Source organism: Lontra canadensis, unplaced genomic scaffold (assembly GCF_010015895.1).
Source record: "Lontra canadensis isolate GAN:19392208 unplaced genomic scaffold, GSC_riverotter_1.0 scaffold4, whole genome shotgun sequence".
NCBI lineage: Eukaryota > Metazoa > Chordata > Mammalia > Carnivora > Mustelidae > Lontra > Lontra canadensis.
In genome coordinates this window covers 33,706,652-33,728,395 of record NW_022630998.1, presented here as the reverse complement: position 1 = coordinate 33,728,395, position 21,744 = coordinate 33,706,652, and the positions used below count along the sequence as shown (strand labels likewise).

The following is a 21,744-nucleotide window of genomic DNA, read 5'->3' as shown; positions in this document are numbered from 1 at the left end:
AAGGACCCCACCCAGCTCCTGCTCTGTAGAGCCTTACAGTCTACTTTGTGTTATTTCATCTAAGCCTGGTCATTAGAGAGAAGAGCTACAATACAATCCCTGGGTTATTCCCAAGAGGTGGGAATTATGATAATTATAAAACTACAATCTAGAGCAGCACTGCCCAATAAAGATATATATAATCTGAGCCACACATGTAAGGTAAAAATTTTCTAGTGGCCACACCTAAAAAAGAAACAGTTAAATTAATTTTAATAAGTATTTTATTCCACTCAACATACCAAAAATATTATTTCAATATGTCACCAATATAAAATTGTATTATTTTACAATCTTTTCATGCCAAGCCTCTGAAATTCAGTATTTTATGCTTATAGCACATCTCAATTCAAATTAGCTACATTTCAAATACGTTGTAGCCACTGGTGGCCAGTGGTCACCACCAGAGAGCTCAGATCTAGATCCTTTTCTCTCTTGAATAATGAAAGCCAGGGCACTCTTTAATACTGGATTAACTGAGTTCTTCTAGGTTTTTCTTAATTCCTTTAACATGTGAGTAGATGACCATGATACAAGAAAGCAGTCTATAACCCTGGGCAGAGTTTGACATTATAACAAAAAAAGTCTTGTAACAGGTGCCTGGGTGGTTCAGTCGTTAAGCATCTGCCTTTGGCTCAGGTCATGATCCCAGGGTCCTGGGATCGAGTCCCACATCAGGCTCCCTGCTCTGCAGGAAGCCTACTTCTCCCTCTCCCACTCCCCCTGCTTGTGTTCTCTCTCTCACTGTGTCTCTCTCTGTCAAATAAATAAACAAATTTTTTTTAAAAAGGAAAAAATGAAAGTCTTGTAACAAAATCAATGTGACACATGCCAGAATACATGGAAATTAAAATAGAAATGGTAGGGGTGCCTGGGTGGCTCAGAGGGTTAAGCCTCTGCCTTCAGCTCAGGTCATGATCTCAGGGTCTTGGGATCGAGCCCCACATCGGGCTCTCTGCTCAGCAGGGAGCCTGCTTCCTCCTCTCTCTCTGCCTGCCTCTCTGCCTACTTGTGATCTCTATCAAATAAATAAATAAAATCTTAAAAAAAAAAAACAAAAAAAAAATAGAAATGGTAAACATAGGTCTAGAGGCTCTTTCACCCACTGACAATTCTGCCTCTTGCTGGCCTCTGAGGCTACTCTATCTCAGAGAGACTGCCTGTGGTCTTTTCTCAAAGCTGGGCAAAGCCGGAGACAGCTTTGAAAGGGAGGGACAGCCTTTGCCCAGGAAAAACCGGAATCTGTGATCTAATCTATTTAATGATTCACAACCCAAACATACCAAAGACAAGGCACTAGCACAGGGGGCCTGGGCCTGGGGAGTGCTGGGAGCCAGCCGGGCTGGAGAAGCAGACACAGGAATGTAGCAGGGCTGAGGACCAGCAGGTGAGAAAGGAAAGAACTGAAGGCTCAGGAAGGGCCTCTGAAGACCCTTCCTTCTAGGAGGCAGCCAGGACTCCCTGGCTTCTCAGCAGGAGTGCAAATTCCACACCCCGACGAGAGCACGAAGATACTTCATGTCTGTTGTGTGGGACAGAGGCACATTCTGGAGGCAGCCCACGCTAACCGCCATCAGGATTTGCCATCCAGGATACGCAGTGTGAGAGAGCCTGGGCCTCCTACTGGCGTTCAACAGCCAAGCAGAATCCCCAGCTGAGTGCTGGACCACCTGCCCTCTACCCCAAAACCCCACTCCAGGCACTCATGAGGAAACACAGCTCCTGCCTCAAGCTTTAAGTAAGGATTAGAGGGCGATTTTTTTTGGTGGATGAATGCAGTTGATTCTCAAAAAAAATTTTAATTCCTCCATCAAAGGATCAAAAGAAAAGAGCAGAAACCTGAGATTTTGAACTTTACAGGATCCGTAAAATTGTATTCTGTTCCAAAATTTGCCTTTGTTTTAATTTTTAAATGTTTAAATTATTAGCGGGTTAAGTTACGTATTTTTTCTTCTATATCTAAAAGCGAAATTAAGACTTCAAGAAGATGCATCCTATTTGTACTATGGTTTTGGGTATCCCTTTGAACGCCCATGGTAAGCCTGGAGCGGCCTAGTCACCAAGCCCAGAACACACCTTTGCATCCTTCCTCCTGCGTGTCTGCTCAGGCCTCTGTCCACGCCCAAAATGTCCTCCTCACCCTTTCCATTCACCTACCCATAAGTCCCTGATTATTCAAGCACAGTTTAATTTCTGTCCCATTTCTCCTATAAAATGCCCCTAGTGGCCCCCATCTAGATGCTCCTTCTTCCAAACTTTCTTCTATTCCACCCACATGACCCTGAAATGATGGCCTGTGTTATGGCTATAATGCATGTACCCTTCTCCACCTGCAAACATTCCCTGAGTTCTGTGCTAGACACTGAGTGGGGCCAATGGCTCAATGTACTTTTTGTTCTGCTCCTGACCACTCACTACTACCAGTAGCGTTTCTCCTCCACTACATGATTTTCAGCCTAGGTGCCTTGGAATAAACACAAGACCTTCTAGGTCTTGGTGTCCGAGCCACAGACATGGGAAAGGACTTTTCTTTTTTTTTTTTTTTTTTTTAAGATTTTATTTATTTATTTGACAGACGGAGATCACAATAGGCAGAGAGAGAGGAGGAAGCAGGCTCCCTGCTGAGCAGAAAGTCCGATATGGGGCTCCATCCCAGGACTCTGGGATCATGACCTGAGCCGAAAGCAGAGGTTTTAACCCACTGAGCCACCCAGGCGCCCCAGGAAAGGACTTTTCTAAACTGTACCCTTGGCCTTCCCAATTCCCAGGAAATTTGAATTTAAGACCACTCCCACCACACTGGGTGTTCTTTAAGAGAGACCCTATCTCATCTAGCTTCTGGCCTCCTCAGGAGACCTCAGCAGACAGTTATCTCAAATAAAAGAGAGTCATCATGCTTCCTCATTCTCACCACCAAGAAGACAAATGATCTCTCCTGGTCAGGTGAGCTCACCTGGCAACACCCTGATGATCACAACCTGCCACAGACACTAATCATTCCACTCCTTCCGGGATTCCCAGATGGGAACTCCGTACTGCACACAGGCTGCTCCCAGAGACTGGACCGTCTGCTGCCCCACCGTGCAGTCTGCGCTGTTAGCTGTGGACCTGAGAAGCACCTTCTAACAGCAAACGTGACACCAGAGTGGGGTTTTAAAGTGGCTCCTGCAGCGCCTGGATGGCACAATTGGGCATTTGACTCTTGGTTCAGCTCAGGTCATGATCTCAGGGTGGTGAGATCGAGCCCCTCCTCAGGCTCCATGCCCAGCAGTCTCTTAATAATCCTCTGTTCATCCCCCACTCGCTCATGTGTGTGATCTCTCTCTCTCTCAAATAAATTTAAATTTTATTTAAATAAATTTATGTAAATTTAAATGTAAAATTTACATAAATTTAAAATACATTAAAAAAAATAAAGTGGCTCCATAAAGCTGGCATTCTCAGTCCAAACACAGCACTCCCTTCTCCCTTCAGCCCCACTTCTTTTACACTTTTGACTACTTTGTGTGTGTCTATCAGAATATGTCACCAGATCACAGGCTGTTTTGAGGACAGAGATACAGTTTTTGTTTGTTGGGGTTTGTTGTTGTTGTTGTTTTTTGGTAGTCTCCATAGCCGTGGACTTCATTTTTCATGTGTGTTCAAATTTTTGAGACAATCCTTATTTTATTTTTTAAGAATCTGCACAAGTAAGAAAGTCCTCTGGGATGGAAATGATAAAAGAAAAAAAAAATCACTGTACTTGGAACAGTCATCTTAGAGGAGGCTGATTAACTGTGGCCCCTACTGTGAGAGAAAAACAGAGAGGAGATCACAGAGATTACCGTTGGTTTAGAGTGAAAACTGCCGGGAAGAAATAAACCTGTGGTGCCAATAATCTCTGAAATATTTTCTGATTAAGAAAACATGAAAAAAGAGCCCCATAAGGTTAAAGGTTGCTCTGTAAGAAGGGAACAAGCCTGCAAGGCAGAATTTCTGTATGCCACGCTTTGTTGGCGCTTTGCACCTAACTGCCAAAGTCAGCAAGACAGGCAACTGGGGTTTTTTTCAAATATATTTTTCTTACTGGTTTGGGCCTGGGCAGGGGGTCTCATGCTTCTGAAAGCAGAAGCTGTCGGCCGGTCTGAGGCCAAGCACAGCGGGGCCATCTCCCGCACCGAGCCAGGCCCTGGTCCCCACACCCTGGTGGACCAGCAAGTCTCCACGACCCCTGGAAGGAAGGGTCAGGAATCGGTCCTCGGCTCGCACAGGGCTTCAGACCAAGTTAGACAGCCATAGCGTCACCGCATAAAGTCAGAGTGGAGAAGAACCTGGGACAGGACACAGGCACAAACTAGTCCTGGAACTCTGTACATTTCAGGAAAATGCCTCTTTTCAAATACAGCCACACGCAGGCATAGCCGTTACCACCGCCTCCAGGAGAACCCCACGCGTGCGCAGGAAAACAGGGACGAATCAAACCATTTGGGTTCTTCTGTAGTGAAAAGTTAGCCGTGTGAACACATTTTGGCTACTGTTGTTTTCTTAAACTCCTCTGGAATAAACCCCCATGTTCACATTCTAGAAAATGCGAATATAAATAATATACAGCCTTTGTTTTTCAACTGAAATGTACTAGTCCCTCCTTTGAAACCTAAATTTGAATCTTCCATCTATTATTACTAACATAGAAAAAAAAAAAAAGTCCCAGACCAAAAATACTTTCAATCCAGTCTCCTTTCTGGTGATTCACAAACTAGTAATTCCTAAACCACTTCGTCCCCTCTTTCATCCTCCAACTGCTGACAGGTCTCTGCCCCCACAGCTTGCAGTGACCTAGCTCAGCCCCTTCCCCCTGCTGAGCTCGGTGCCCACGGGACTGCTTCCAGACAGAATATGCTTTCGCCCAGCTTTCTCCTCCACAGCAGGCTGTCCTCCTAACTCCCCTCTCCTCTTCCCAGGGAGTTTTGCCTCCAGTGAGTATGGAGGAGTAAACAACAGAAGGAATGGATCCATCTTAAATGTGGCCTCTAAAATGGAATGAAAAACAAGAAGCAGAAGTAAACCAAAATCAATTGGAAAGCTTCTTGCAATTTTGTCAATAATTATGCTCAGTGCATTATGTGTCTTCTGTTACCCAAAAACTCCTAGAAGTATGAAAATGCAGATTATTTCATGTTTCTCATGATAAAAAATTCAAAATATCAATGATGCAATATTATATCATGGCCAATCATAAGCAATATAATAAAATTTTGGAGATCTATCTGATAAACTTAGGGAATGAGAAGCATCTTTGCCTTAGACTCTGAGCTTATGGATTCAATGGTTTGTCACAGAGACTACAAACACAAGATTGTTCTGGGAGCCCTTAAAATGTTTTAGTTATCATTTTCTCTCAGTATACTAATGAATAAATCTGTATGATTACTACTATTAATAATAATATTTTAAGGTGATCCAACAGTCTTTCAGCATGGACCTTAACATATGAAGTCTAAAGAGGTAAAATGGATTCATGACTTCTGGCTGGGGGAAACATCATTCTAGTCTCACAGTTTTAAACCATGTGTTCTTATCTCCTTTGGTGGTAGATGTGTTCAATAAAGGGACAACTGCAAAAAGAAAGTGTGGACATACTGTATGACTGATTCCCTTAACAGGTTTTCCTTAGCTTTGTCAGAAACGCATTTAAGTGTTTGAAGAACCGGAGACTGGCTTACCAGCAGTCAGCCTTCTTTGTTCCTGAGACAGAATTAATTTCTTTCTCTCTCTTTCTTTCTCTCTTTTTTTAAGATTTTATTTATTTATTTGACAGAGAGCTCGATCACAGGCAGGCAGAGAGGCAGGCAGAAGGCTGGGGGGAGGGAAGCAGGCTCCCTGCTGAGCAGAGAGCCCGATGCGGGGCTCGATCCCAGGACCCTGAGATCATGACCTGAGCTGAAGGCAGAGGCTTAACCCACTGAGCCACCCAGGTGCCCCTGGAACAGAATTTCTACAGCATTTATAAGCCTGCCAACTGCATGAGGACATTTCAGTGGTGAGGAGTTCTCCATTTGCTAGTACCCATTCCTAAGAGGATTCGATATATGAGGGAGGAAAGATGAGAGATTTAGGAGAATTAGTTAAGATTCTCTATTGCTCTGTTTAAGAAACTAAATTATGTATTTTTGTCTAAATGATGTATTTTGATGTATTTTGTCAAGGCTCAGATAATAACATCCAAAGCTTAGGTTCCGTCAGAAGTCACTCTGGTCACGTAGAAATGTGCTGCTGAGCGGGATCCGGTCTGTTCTTCAATGGTGACGTACATCTGTATTAGGGAAATTCTCCTGAGCACCGCAGGTGCCCATCCTTCAAATGACTTCACCCTCAAGTCACTGCGACAACCAAACCATTTCTGCACATTGCTAAATACTATCACAGAACTGTGCCTGGTCTCAGGAGGACTGTGGATCTGTGCTCTGTGGCCCACACGGGCTCCTGGGCCACATGAGTCTGTTCCTAGAAATGGGCCACTCTTGCGGCTCTCTGCACAGGCATCCCACTGCTGCGGAAAGGATGCCTCCATCCAAGGCCATCACCAGCCCTGACAAAAGGTATTTGAATGCAGAATGACAGAGCAATGAACTCTCCTAGTAACAAGAATTCAGAGATAACTGGTCCAAGCTCTCCTGCATATTTCTTCAATCTGCCCTTTCACCACCATCAATTTCCCCCCTGCCTTCACTCAGCCCCTCCTTAGCCTCCTACCACCTTCACTCTGGCAGCCTCCTAAAAGGTTTGCCTGCCTCCAACTATGCTCCACACTGACCCTAAAATGAAAATCTGATCCTGCTGAAAACCTGTCAATGCCTCCCTACAGCTTTCACTGTACCTTGGAGATGGCTTCCGGGCTGCACACAGGCTTTCCCGCCACGCTCTCCAGCCTCCCACCTGGCCATCCCCCTGCCTGCACTCTGGGCGCCAGCCCCGCTGAGCCTCCTATGGAACTGCTCTCTCCCCTCTGCCCCTGTTCCTGTTCCCTTCCCACAGCGGAGAATGCTGTTCAGTCCTTCTCCCAACTGTACACTGTTTATCTGGCCAACTCATTCCCAACCTTGAAATCTCAGAAAGCCCCAGGCCCCTGGGCTCTGGCAAGTGCTCCTACTATGTGCACATAATACCCAGGGTCCCACCCCAACACGCTTCCACAGCATCGCAATCCTACATCTGCTTGTCTGCCTCACTAGCTGTGAGTTTGCCGAGGGCTGGAACTATGTCCTGTTTGTCTTTCAATCTACAGGGAGAGACTGAGTAAATAAATGAATGATCAGCCAACCTGCATTCAACAGATCATGAAACTGAGGCTATCGTCTACATGACCAACTGGCAGGGAAGCTGGGGCTTCAACGCTGGTCATATCCTACCGGAGAAAGACTCAGAGGATCATCGTTGTATACAAATGGCAGAATGCTATGCTTATAATGGGACAAGAGATATTTGTTAACAACACAAATAATCACACGTTAAAAAAAAGTGGCATTAATTTGCCAAGGTTGTAATTATATGTAATAGCGGTGTGGAGAGCAGAATAATTTAAATTTCTCTTGTTCTTTTTTTTTTTTTAAGATTTTATTTATTTATTTGACAGACAGAGATCACAAGTAGGCAGAGAGGCAGGCAGAGAGAGGAGGAAGCAGGCTTCCTGCCGAGCAGAGAGCCCGATGCGGGGCTCGATCCCAGGACCCTGAGATCATGACCTGAGCTGAAGGCAGAGGCTTTTACCCACTGAGCAACCCAGGCGCCCCCATTTTTCTTAGTCTTATTTTTATTCTTATTCTTATTTTTCTTATTAGATTTTTTCAAGTCTGTTCCTAGAAATGGGTACATTTACCTGAAGTGAAAACATTCAGAAGAGGTTAAACTTCAAATCCAGATGGTTTCTGGTATATATTTTATATAATTATTTTATATAATTTATACATTTTATATATATGTATGTATAAATTTATATACACACACAAAACACATACATATAATTGATCCTTAAACAACACAGTTTTGAACTTCTGGGTCCACTTATATGCAGATTTTTTTCCCCAATAAATATAGTACAGTACTATAAATGTACTTTGTCTTCCTTATGATTTTCTTAATAATATTTGCTTTTCTCTACCTTATTTTATTTTAAGAATATACTATACAATACAAATAACATACAAAATATGTGTTAATAAACTGTTTATGTTATTGGTAGGCCTTCTGGTCAACAACAGACTACTAGCAGTTAAGTTTTTGGGGAGTCAAAAGTTCTGTGTGGATTTTCAGCTACCCAAGTGCCCTTAATTATTCAAGCACCACTTGTAGATGTATATGTATACATACGTATGTACTGGACTTCTGCATATATGTATATTATATATACAAGCTATTTAAATAATTACAATGTATACAATAAACATATATATATTCCTTGTTAGGTGAATTCTTGAGGTTTGAGTAAGTTACCTGAGATCTGAGGTTCTCAAATTTTTGTATACAGAAGAATCACCTAGATTATTTTTTTAAAATAAGGACTCCTAGACCCAGACCTCAGGATTTCCGATTTGGCAAGTCTATAAAGTCTGAGAAGCTGCATTTTTAAAAATAGAGGTGAAAATTCACATAACATAAAATTAGCCATTTTAAAGTATACAGTTCATAAATAAAAACAAAGCTGGAGGCATCCCAATTCCAGATTTCAAGTTACATTACAAAGCTACAGTGAACAAAACACTATGATACTGGCACAAAGACAGACACATATACCAACAGGATAGAACAGGATAGAAAACCCAGAAATGAAACTACCACTATATGGTTAATCAATCTTTGACAAAGCAGGAAAGACTATCCAACTGGTAAAAGATGATCTCTTCAACAAATGGTCCTAGGAAAATGAGAGCAACATGCAAAAGAATGAAACTGGACCACTTTCCTACACCATACACAAAAATAAATTCAAAATGGATTAAAGACCTAAATGTGAGACCTGAAACATAAAAAATTCTAGAAGAGAACACAGGCAATAACTTTGAGCTTGACCAAATCACCATAGTGATTTCTTTCTAGACACAGCTCCTGAGGCAAGGGAAACAAAAGCAAAAGTAAACTATTGGGACTTCATCAAAATAAAAAGCTTCTGCAAAGCAAAGGAAACAATCAAAAAACAAAAAGACTACCTACAGAATGGGAGAAAATATCAGATATTTGCAAATGGCATATCTGATAAAGGATTAGTATTCAAAATATGTAAAGAACTTACAAAACGCAACACCCCAAAAATGAATAATACAATTAAAAAACAGGCAGAAGACAGGGGCACCTGGGTGGCTCAGTTGGTTAAGTGGCTGCCTTCATCTCGGGTCATGATCCCAGGGTCATGGGATCGAGCCTCATGTTGGGCTCCCTACTCATCAGGGAGTCTGCTTCTCCCTCTCCCTCTACTGCTCCACTGCCCCCATTCATGCTCTCTCTCTCATTTTTTCTTTGTCTCAAATTTTTTTTTTAAATGGGCAGGAGACATGAACAGCCATTTCTCCAAAGAAGACACACAGATGGCCAAAGACACATGAAAAGATGCTCAACATCACTTCTCAGGGAAATACAAGACACAACTACAATGAGCTATCACCTCACACCTGTCAAAATGGTGAAAATCAACAATGCAAGAAGTAACATATGTTGGTGAGGATGTAGACAGAGAACCCTCTGGCACTGTTCATGAGAGTGCGAACTATTATAGCCACTCTAGACAACAGTATAGGGGTTTCTCCAAAAGTTAAAAACAGAACTACTCTATGATCCAGCAATTGCACTACTAGATATTTACCCCAAAAATACAAAAATACTAATTCAAAGAGATACATGCACCTTGATGTTCATAGCAACATTATTTACAATAGCCAAATTATAGAAACAGCCCAAGTGTCCCACTGACTGATGAACAGATTAAAAAGACATGGAATTATGTGTATATATACATATATACATACATACATACATACATAAACACACACACACACAATGAAATATTACTCAACCATATAAAAGAATGAAATCTCACCAGTTGCAATGACAGAGCTGGAGAGCATAATGCTAAGAGAAATGAGTCAGTCAGGGAAAGACAAATACCATATGATTTCACTCATGTGGAACTTAACAAACAAAACAAATGAGCAAAGAGAAAAAAAAGAGAGAAAGAGGGACAACCAAGAAAGAGACTCTTAATGATAGAGAACCAACTGATGGTTATATTGTGGGGGGGGTGCAATGGTGAAATAGGTGATGGGGATGAACGAGGGCACTTGTGATGAGCATAGGTGACGAATGGAATTGCTGACTCACTACACTGTATACCCAAAACTGACACTACACTGTATGTTAACTAACTGGAATTTAAATAAAAACATTAAATAAGGGGCGCCTGGGTGGCTCAGAGGGTTAAGTCTCTGCCTTCGGCTCAGGTCATGATCTCGGGGTCCTGGGATTGAGCCCCGCATTGGGCTCTCTGCTCAGCAGGGCGCCTGCTTCCCCTTCTCCCTCTCTGCCTGCCTCTCTGCCTACTTGTGATCTCTCTCTGTGTGTCAAATAAACAAATAAAAATCTTTTAAAAAAATTAAATAAGTAAAATGGATATAAGGAAGACTGTATAACAGAAGATTAAAAATGAATGGGACTTGTAAAAATAAAATGAAATATGCTAAGTCATATGAAACATTAAAGATGTTTGGATAAGAAAAAAAATAAAGCATCCACTTCAGCCACATTTTAGTACAGTCACAATGCAGCCATGTCCTTAGGGACTGCATTTTTAACAAACTCCCCACTTCTGCAGGTGGTCCTGAGGTGGCAAACTCAGAAGAACCACCTCGAATTTTCAGATAACGAAGACAGAGAAGCCTTGGGGATCCTCCTCAGATTATAAAAGGAGATAAAAGAGATAAGGAGATAAAAGGAGATTTAATAAAAGAAAAAAGTCAGCTTTCCCAAACGTCTAATTCTAAAACAAATATGCCTTTGCCTCTACCGTTCACGAAATGAAGCTAGTTTATTCAGGGTTATTTCAGGGTTTCTTGTACTAATGGATCCAACATGTTTAGATGTACCCAGTATTTTCATGCCTACAAAATAGGGCGGTGCTAAGCGAAGTCAAGTGAGAAAAGTGGAAGAAATAAATCACTGCTCTAAAATCAGCCAGATCCAGGCCCCGTTTTCTTGGGTTTTAGTCACATTATTATAGCACATTACTAAATTCCACTTCAGGCAATGAAACTGTCAAAGAACACAGGAAAAAGTCTCCAGAGGAAGAACTGCAATAAAGTTTCTCCTCCTGGCCAAACTCTTCTCCACATGTGAGGGAAACTGGTTATTCTGATAAGAGTTGATATAAATATATAATGGCTACATAAAGATGTTGAAATCAATTACAGTTTTCTCTTCAAGGTTTTAGAATCCGTTTTCCTAGTTTTAATTCATGATCTAGTTGCTCCAGAGCGGACTCTGATTTTAGCTCATTTTACTCAAGGTCAGACTTCAGTGAAGATTCCTGGAGTCTAGCAACTGTAAAGATCAGCCTGGTGACAGCAGCCGCGGTTAAAATGGTGTCTTCCTACCAGCCACGAACGCTGCTGCTCTCCAGCGATATCCTACTAAAATAACACAGACATAGAAGACAATGGAAAATAAGCTGTGATGAGTTAGAATGAGATGTAAACTCATCACAATGTGAAAAACCAAGGCTGAAGGACAACCTGTAATACCCAAGAGACTCTTGGAGAAATTTCTATAAGCAGTTAGGCCAAAGAAGCTGGGCTGAAGAAACAAGGGCTGGCAACTCCCATTTGCCTCGTGACACAGGGCCACCTCGCCCACCTGAAAAGAGGCAGGACGGCAGCCTGGGAGGGGACAGTGCTAATTTTTGACGTGACCAGAGAGTTATTGCCTCCTCCCCTTTCTAGATGCAGTAAGACATCACATCTCCCAGAAAACAATGAGTAGGAGAAGAAAAGGATCTGACACTGGGGCACACTGTGTCCTGGGAAATGCCCCTGAAATGAAGCCGTGAAGGTATGGAGATCAGAAGAGTCTGGTAGCTGTGGACGCTGGGGTTCTTCTAGCATTTCCAAGAACCAGGTAGTCAAAAGGGAAGAAAATGTCAAGTACATCAATCAGATTCACTGCAGTGTAGAACGCTCAATGCCCAAGGCCACTGGGACTGGTGGAAGCTGTGCACATCACCCTGACCATAAACGACAGGTTTGAGAAGGAATTAACCAGAGAACCATGATCAGAGGCCAAGAGATGGCCACGTACTCTGTGTGGACAGATCCATCACTGCCTATACTCAGAGGAAGAATACATAGCTGATAATGATTTAGAATGAAAATGAAGATTCTAGCAGAGGTCTATTCAGAAAGATTCAGGAGAAGCATAGTTCTATGAATACGAATGCAGAAAGCCCAAAGTAGAGGTAAGGGACCATGGAATGAGCTAAAAAGGAAAAGATGAGATGCAAAAGCCCAGCTGATTATGGCTAATAGGTATTGACCTTAAGTAGATCTACACTTAAATTCTGGCTCTTCCATTTGTTAGTCCATTCGCTGCTCTAACAAAAACCACCGACCAGGAGGCTTATAATTTTTTTTTTTTTTATTTGACACAGAGAGAGAGAGAGAGATCACAAGTAGGCAGAGAGGCAGGCAGAGAGAAGAGGAAGCAGGCTCACCGCTGAGCAGAGAGCCCGATGCGGGGCTCGATCCCAGGACCCCGAGATCATGACCTGAGCCGAAGGCAGAGGCCTAACCCACTGAGCCACCCAGGTGCCCCCCAGGAGGCTTATAAACAACAGGAATTTATTTCTCAGTTCTGGAAGCTGGGAAGACCAAGATCAAGCACCCAGGAGGTCACCTTCTGGTGAGGGCCCTCTTGCTGGATCATAGCCGGTGTCCTCTTGCTATGTCCTCACATGGAGGAAGATGCAAGGGATTGCTCTGGGGTGACTTTTATAAAAGCACAAAACACCTACCCATTAGGTTACTTTGTAACCTAATCACCTCCCAAAGGCCCACCTTCTGACCCCCATATGTGAATTGTGGATGGACACATTCAGACCATAACAGTAGCCTTGGGCAAATCATGTAACCTCTTTAAGTTCTGGTTTCTTCACTTATAAAATGGGGATAAAGAAACTATTTCATAAGGTTAAACCTTGTGAAACCTAAACCAAGGTGAAACCTATTTCACAAGATTAAACTCAAGGTTGCTTTGAGCTTTAACGCTAACAACATGACCAATAATGGGAAGTGTAGGGAAGGCTCTAGTACAGTGCCTGGGTATGCAGTAAACAAGCAGTAGTAGTAGTTGTTGTTGTTGTTATCATTATTATTATTACCATAACAAGTGTAGAAGAAAAGGGAACTGCACTGAGGCAAAGGAAGGATTGCAAGAAACTAAAACTACAGTTGATAATAATTGACATTGGAGATCCTAAAGAACAGAAGCCAAGTGGCAAAAATGTCTAACAGATAATGCAGAGGAGATCCAGAAGACTGAGAAAAAGGGGAGAGAACTGAAAATAATGCGAGAGAAGCTGAATCAGCGATTCAACCTATTAATTAAAGCTGTTTTTGAGAAATAAATTGAGCAGAACTAAAGCAATAAGCTAAAATATGTACAAGGAAAACTTCCAAAGTAAAAAATAATCTCAGCCTGCAGATCTAAGGGCTCATACAGATGAGGCAAAATTAATTCTTAAATATTTTAAAAGACCTACACCTAGCTGTAACTCAGCAAAAAATTTAAGCTAGGGAGATAATTAAAGAAGAAAAATCCTCCAAAAAACGTTCCAGGGACCAGCTCAACCAGAGAGCTCTTTCAAACAATCTGTGAGCTGTTCCAGAGCATAAAAAAGAGGAAAAAAATCATCCCAGCCATTTTAAAATGAAGTTAGCATAACCGAGACAACAGACCCAACAGGGAGAAGTCTCCAACCCTGCTTTCCCTTCTGAATTGACGAAGTCCTAAATAAAGCCATAGAAAAGTGAATTCAGTAGTATAAAAAATGGACATACACATGATCAAATCGGATTTAGCGAGACAAAGGAAAGATGGTCCCAGATTAAGGTACCTATTAATATATCATAGGGTTAGAATACACAGCAGCCTTATTATAAGGTAATTCCCGTTACCTTAATGCAAAGCTTCAAAAATTATTTTTGACAACCTGAATAAATAATACATTATGGATGTTTATGAAAGAGCCAACTATGTAAAGTACGGTTATACAATGCATTTGAAATCATATAAGAAAAGATCGTAAAATACTGCTTCTTTCTAACTCTCACATAGCATGAAAACATGTTATGGCCCCTCTTCCCAAGCATCCTCGACAGCAGTAACCATTGTCACAGGAGCCACTTGGAGATATTTAACAGTTTTCCAAAGGTACCGTCTCTACTTCTATCTGAGCACTTTGTATCTACGTAGGATACATTTTCATTTCAGGATATCATTTATCCTTAAATTGCATAACTGTGATCTCTACAACAAAAGCTTGCTTTGTAAACTTACAACTTTCAATTCTTGCAACTGTGAGGTAATTTCCCGGGAATGATTACTAAATCAGTATTGAATGTCTTGGACTCCTTTCTTATTGATTCTTTCTATGACCTCTATAAGCATTCGATTTCAGACCTGATTAAAGTGCTTTACCATGCTGCTCAAAATAAAGTAAAGTGAGAAGACTCTCAGAATGTGAGAGATCTTATAAGGAATCAAGTATAAGATGTCTCCATTTCTCCGGGAGAGGGGAAGATTGGGGGAGGTTGGAGGGAGACACATGGTATCTTCCATTCAGCTCATTTCACAGCAGGGCATGCTCAGAAACTTGGAGTGTTGTATCCCAGTGAAGCAACCTCCTCAGAGTGAATGCCTTTCCTGCCGTGCCCAGGCTCCCCAACTGATCAATATGGCAGCAAGCCATGGGGAAAGCTCTGCTATATTGTGAGATCCAATAAGAATATCCAGATCATCATCAGCATCATCTCAGCAGACAGCCATGGAGCCAGAAAGGTTGCTGCCTGGCTCTGCCTGGCTGTGTGGCCTTGGGCAGGTTACTTAGCCTCTCTGTGCTTCAGTTCTCACATCTGCATGGTGGGATAATAGTAGTCCCCAGGTATTATTGTGAGAATGAACTGAGCTAGGTCATGTCAAGCACTTTAAACACTGTCCTACACAGAGTAGGCACTCAATAAATGCTAGATCCAATAACAATGCCTGATTAAAAGCAAAACAAAACTATTCTTTTTTTTTTTAAGATTTTATTTATTTATTTGAGAGAGAGAGCAACAGAGAGCACAAGCTGGGGGTGGGGGGCACAGAGGAAAAGGGAGAAACTCCCCATGGAACAGGAAGGCCAATGTGATCAAGTAGACACTTAACCCAGTGAGCCATCCAGGTATCCCCAAAACAGAACTACCCTTAAAAAACACAAAAAGCCTATCAGATTGAAGCAAATGAAAAATCTACCCACTTCGGCCTAATGAAAATGTCTGGTGTGGAGAAAATGTTCCCCTAAACACACACACCACAAAAAACACAAACTATGAGTAGAATACCCAGATTAATTCCTCAACATGTCATCACACAGGCCTCATGTTGTCACTTTACAATTAAATTCACCAGAAGACAAGTCCTATCCTCACCCTTGGAGTTTCCAATCACATTTTTAGCTTTTAGTCAAGGATCACCAGGGATTTGCCTTTTTCATAAAAGACAGGCCAAAGAAGATTCAAATGGCCTTAGAAGGAAGAGAGGCAATGCTGGGAGTATGAGCAAATGTAAAAATATATGTGTGGGCTCACATATATACACACATACCAGTATACACGTGTGTATACACATATTTACCCACACACTCATACCAACACACAATTAATAGCTAAGACCACAGGCTTTGAAGAATGAAATTATTACATAGAAAGTAAAACAGAACTTTATAAAAAAGGATTATCAGAAAGTAAGAGTTCTTGATAATGAAAAAATATAACAGTTAAAATGAATTTAATAGGGGCGCCTGGGTGGCTCAGTGGGTTAAAGCCTCTGCCTTCGGCTCAGGTCATGATCCCAGGGTCCTGGAATAGAGCCTCGCATTAGGCTCTCTGCTCAGCAGGGAGCCTGCTTCCCCCTCTCTCTCTGCCTGCCTCTCTGCCTACTTGTGATCTCTGTCTGTCAAATAAATAAATAAAAATCTTTTAAAAAATAAAAAAAAAACAAATAAAATGGATTTAATAGAAAAGGTTACCAAATAATGATAAGGAAGTTTCCCAAATAGTAGAAAAAAATAAACAGGAGAGTTTGGAAAAAACTAAGGAAATTAGAGGATAATCCACTAACCAAATAATAGAAGTTCTATAAAAAAAAAGACTAGAAGAAAGATAGGATGGAAGGTCAAACAATTCTGAAATAAATAATACAAGAACAGTTCCCATTAAAAGAGGCACCTTTAGTTTCAGATACAAAGTGTTCTCGGAGTGCTTAGCATGACTAAACCAAGATCTACACCCATTTGCGCATCACAGGGACATTTTAACAAACTGTGCCTAACAAGACAGAAGAAAAACCGTGAGTCTAACAGGAGGAATCACAAGGGCACTGCCAGAATGAAAATTATTTTCAAACACTTTCTTTCCTCCTTCTTCTTTTCTGCTTTTTCTCTAATCAACGTGTATGAGTTTTACTGTCAGAAAACAATCTTAGTACAAAAAAATCTATACTTGGCCACTCGAGCCTCTATTTAAATGGTTCCATTTCTCATCTGTCCTCTTAATGTCACAATCTGTCTCTACACTGATACAGAACCACTCTACTCAGCACAAGTCCTAGTCACAGAGGACACCTGGGCCGCAGAGACAGCAGAGAACAAGCCACTCTAGGAATACAATGCCCGGCTCCTCTGCGTCGGAGTGACGTCTGCTCATGCTCACGCGGGTGGTGAGAGCTTGTTTTCAAGCGTTCTGCCAGAATATTTTGATATCTGAAGGAAGAGGGGGAAGGCCCATAATTCTTTCCCTTAGACACATTTTTCTACCCATATTATCATGTCTCCGTTCGCACAGTTAACATTTATTTTAATAAGGAACTGCTAAACGCAACAATTTGTCTTCATTCCGTTTATCGAATACCACGTCCTGGGCTTTGCCAAGAGATGATTTTCCTATTGACAGACTTACCTGTGGAGAAGATGAACACCGTGTTGTTCCAGAGCCCGTGGCTTTTTAAGGCTGCCGTGACATTTCCCACTGCTTCATCCATAAGAGACACCATTCCTGCGTAGTGATGTCTATTCTTATCCTGGATACATTTGTATGGTTTCAGGTATTCCTCGGGGACCTGCAGGGGCTCGTGGACAGACTGAAGAGCAAGGTAGAGAAATAGAGGCTGGAAAGAGAGTTTGTGCAAATCCGTTAAGAGGGTATGAAAGCCTTAAATACAGAGACAGAAGTCCAGATTTATCAGTTAATAAAAGTAATATCAAGACAAACCACAGAACGCCGTGAAAATATCTGTAAATCATTTTTCTGACAAAGGACTTGTATCCAGAATATAAAAGAACTCTTACAACTCAGTAAAAAAAAAAGACAATTAACCTAATTATGAGATGGGAAAAGAAGTGGAATAGACATTTTTTCAAAGAAGATACACAAATGACCAATAAGCTCATGAAAAGATACTCAAAAGTTGCCTACAGCTGTAGCGAGCTGGGGTGGTGGGGGGGGAAGAAGAGGGGTGGATGATTGCTAACAGACATGAGGTCTCTTTTGAGGTGATGAAAATATTTTAAATTTAGATTGTGGTGATGTTTGTACACCCCTATGAATTTACTACTGAATTATATACTTCAATTGGGTGAATTTTATGGCATGGGAACTATTAGCATCAATAGATACTAAAAATGTAACAAAAGACACAAGACAAAAAATTAAAAATAAAAACTTGAGTTCTAAAATGGCCTAGAAGGCTCTGATCCAAACAAATAATAATAATACCAATAATAACAACTATATATTAAATGTTGTTTATGTGCTAGATACTATGATACTGATTTACATATTCTGTCTCATATAATACTCAAATCCAGCCTATTACATCTATTTCACAGATAAGTTAACTGGGGCTTAGAAAGGTTATAGGATTTGTCCATGTTCATATTAATTGCAGAGCAATTTCTTATGGGAAACTCCACCATTATGGTGCGGATATGTACCAAGAGATGCTTTAGTTTTTTGCTTTTGCCAAAAAAAAAAAAAAAAAAAGGTGGGGGAGGGCGTCTGGGTGGCTCAGTGGTTTGAGCTTCTGCCTTCGGCTCGAGTCATGATCTCAGGGTCCTGGAATCGAGCCCCGCATTGGGCTCTCTGCTCAGTGGGGAGGCTGCCTCCCCCTCTCTCTGCCTGCCTCTCTGCCTACTTGTGATCTCTCTTTGTCAAATAAATGAATTAAATATTTTTTTAAAAATTTCCACGCTTTCAGAGTTCAGGATTTTTCATATGAGAGAACAAGTGAACACCATACCTTGCTAGTCTTTGATCAAGGACCAAACATAATCCCAATTTAATTTCTGGAAACTCAGGAGTGTGATATGCTGAGTTTTACCTTTTACCTTTTACCTTTTACACCAATTTATAGCATTTAACATTAGTGGTATTCCAGGTCAGCCTCTCCTTTTTTAACAAGACTTTCTGAAAACACTCTTCTTCACTGAGCTCCTACAGAATTCCTTAATGGGTTGAAAACCCTCAAAGAGACAACAAGGGTTCAACCCAAGAATAATAACACAATTCTGTTAAAGTATTTGAGGCATTTAAATCTCATAAATGAATGGGGAATAGTTAGAAACCAGACTGGGGTGGGGGGTGGCTCATATTTTATTCTTCATTACTGGTGAGATTAAAAAAAAAAAAATCCTGTATTATACACCTTGCTAGATAGAGTAAGGAATATACATATAGAGAGCTCAAAAAGATACCCAAAAGATTATTTTTAGTTCGATCTTTAGATCTTTAGAACTTGGCAACACCTTTTCCCCCAAATCCAAGTATCAAAAACAGCTGTTACATATCAAAGTCATCACTTTAAAACCTATTTCTCAAGGAGGTTAGGTAATGGAATGATAACTCTGATAACTAGAACCTAGGCTTCATTTTTCTAACCCATCCACAGGAGAACATTCCAGGTCGCAACTCCAGAGGTCAATACTGCAATCTTTGACACTGCTTTAGCTCTGCCAGCGCCCGCGCCGCCCCCCCCCAACACACACCCTCTCTACTCCAGCCACACGTAGAGTAGCACTTCTAAGCTCCCCCAGACCACAGTCCAGGGAACCCCAGCACATGCCCTGCCGGAGAGGCGGTGGTGAGGAAGGAAGCTGGGCTGAGATGCCTTGAGGGGCGATAGGTGCTCCGGGGCATCGGTGGGCTCGCGGTGAAGGCTAGGGTCTGCAGCGGGAGCAGCCATCGGGGACCTCAGCACTGGGTCAAACCAAGCCCTACCACCAGCCACGGTCTGGATGGGGACAGGATTATATATTGGAAGGCAACCACAGTTTGGAGCCCACATATTGTTTTTAAAATCAGGAAATACCACATAAAACTCCGTGGTCTAAAAAAATAATATTCTTTAAGAATCAGAACTCCGACAACTCCTTGCCCATGCTCCATCGGGTAACGAATGGCTGGAGCATGAAACGGAGGCCTCACTCTCAAGTGCTCTCCAATTCCTAGAGCCTCCCCACTGTTCTCCCTGAGGGCCTTCACTTACTTAGGTCAGCAGCCTGTGACCCAGGCGGGGCTTCTCTGGGCGGAGGTGGAGGAAGGAGAAGATGCGCTCATCCGGGTCATTCGCAGCAACGTGGCAAAGCACACAGTGAAGGAGAGAAAGGGGAAAGGAGGCAGGGTATTCCGAGCCAGTAAGTGATCTCTAGAGGTGATGGCCAGGGAGGAGTGCTTACGACCACATGGGGCAGGGGGGCATGATTCTCAGACCATCATTAGAGACTCTTACAAATATTCAGTATGGGGGCTCTTGGGTGGCTCCGTCAGTTAAGCATCTGCCTTGGGCTCAGGTCATGATCCCAGGCTCCTGGGATGGAGTCCCACATAGGGCTCCCTGCTCAGCAGAAAGCCTGCTTCTGTCTCTCCCTCTGCTGCTCCCACTGCTTATGTTCTCTCTCTGTCAAATAAATAAATAAAATCTTTAAAAAAAAAAAAACAAAAACAACCCAGGGGTGCCTGGGCGACTCAGTCGTTAAGCATCTGCCTTCAGCTTGGGTACTGATCCCAGCATCCTGGGATCGAGCCCCACATTGCGCTCCCAGCTCTGTGGGAGGCCTGCTTCCCCCTCTCCCACTTCCCCTGCTTATTTTCCCTCTCTCACTGTGTCTCTCTCTGTCAAATAAAAACAAACAAACAAACACACAAACAAACAAAAAACCTCAAGTAGTCAATATGGAAATCATTCTACTCACTTTGTTAAATACAGCAGAACATTACCTGTTATTAGTTTCCTTAGGGACCCCTTACTCTTGAGGGGTCAAAGTTTATAAAACTGTAGCAACTCCATTTTTCCAGGGTTCAAACAGAAGGAATATAGCTGAGAAGAGGGAGTGAAAAGCACCTCTGAGGGATGTGGACTGTGACCATCTCTGGCCCTGCAAGGGCCTCACACTGCCACCAACCACATCCTAGAAACTTACAAGTTAGGATTAAGGTGTTCCTCGAACAAAACAAGCGATCTTTTCATGTCACCAGCAGTCATCGAGGACCATGCAGTGTGTGGGTGGACAGACACACATCAGTTCGTCTCTGGCTCACCAGGAGGCGGCAGAATGATGTGCAGTGCAGCCCTATTAATAAGGTGAGGCCCAAGCAACACAACCAACTGGCCTGCAGCCAGCTGAGGTAAGATCCTTGCCGCACAGTGAACAGACAAAGCTGCTTTCCCCATACCTGCCTACGTAGATTCAACTCACTGTTGACCTAAAGCAAGCAGCTGCCATCCTGAGGACAGACTCAGTATTACTATGCTATCTACTGACTTGAGTTCCAACCCAGGCATGCCTCAGCCTTTGGAGACCGTGGGCACATTCTGACCTGACAGACATTAAGATTCAAAACATGGTAATACTGGAGCTGATTTTGACCTCCACGGACCTCCAGGTCTATGCGGGACCCTGATTTTTCTCTTGCTCCTTCTTGGGTCAAGGTCCCTGCTGTGACCAAGCCAGTTACAGCTACAGCCTTTCCAGCAACCCTAACTATAACCCTTTCAGGATCCTTAGAAATACAAAACAGAGTCCTAGAGGGGACTCATGACCAAATGCTTAGGTATTACACAAACTATGACATTATCGCCTAAAGTTGTTAGCGTGTAAATAAGATGCTAAGGGTTCTTTTCCTTTTCTTATTATGCCATAGGTCTCCTAATACCTACTCTAAATATCCTCCCCATGCTAAGAAACAGGTCCCAGTGAGGAAGGAAGCCTTACTTTCTTTAGCACATTTTCCTAATTTAAAGTGTAAAATTTCAAAATAGAGGATGCATTTTTTAAATCATTGCTCTATTGTTGGCTTTCAAATTAAGACATTTCTTTCCAACTCATGTCAGGAAAAAATGTCTACCACTAGAAATTCACATTCGCTTTAAGAAGCT

General features: G+C 42.2%; 1 protein-coding gene across 1 annotated transcript in view; it reads right to left on the bottom strand.

Annotated features, from left to right (window-relative positions):
- ARSB (arylsulfatase B) overlaps positions 1 to 21,744 on the bottom strand; it is a 167,527-nt gene that overhangs the window by 119,375 nt on the left and 26,408 nt on the right. Inside the window, exon 4 of the mRNA XM_032847855.1 lies at positions 17,271 to 17,478. Within this exon, the coding sequence (XP_032703746.1) occupies positions 17,271 to 17,478 (208 nt within the window). The remainder of the gene's footprint in view (positions 1 to 17,270; positions 17,479 to 21,744) is intronic.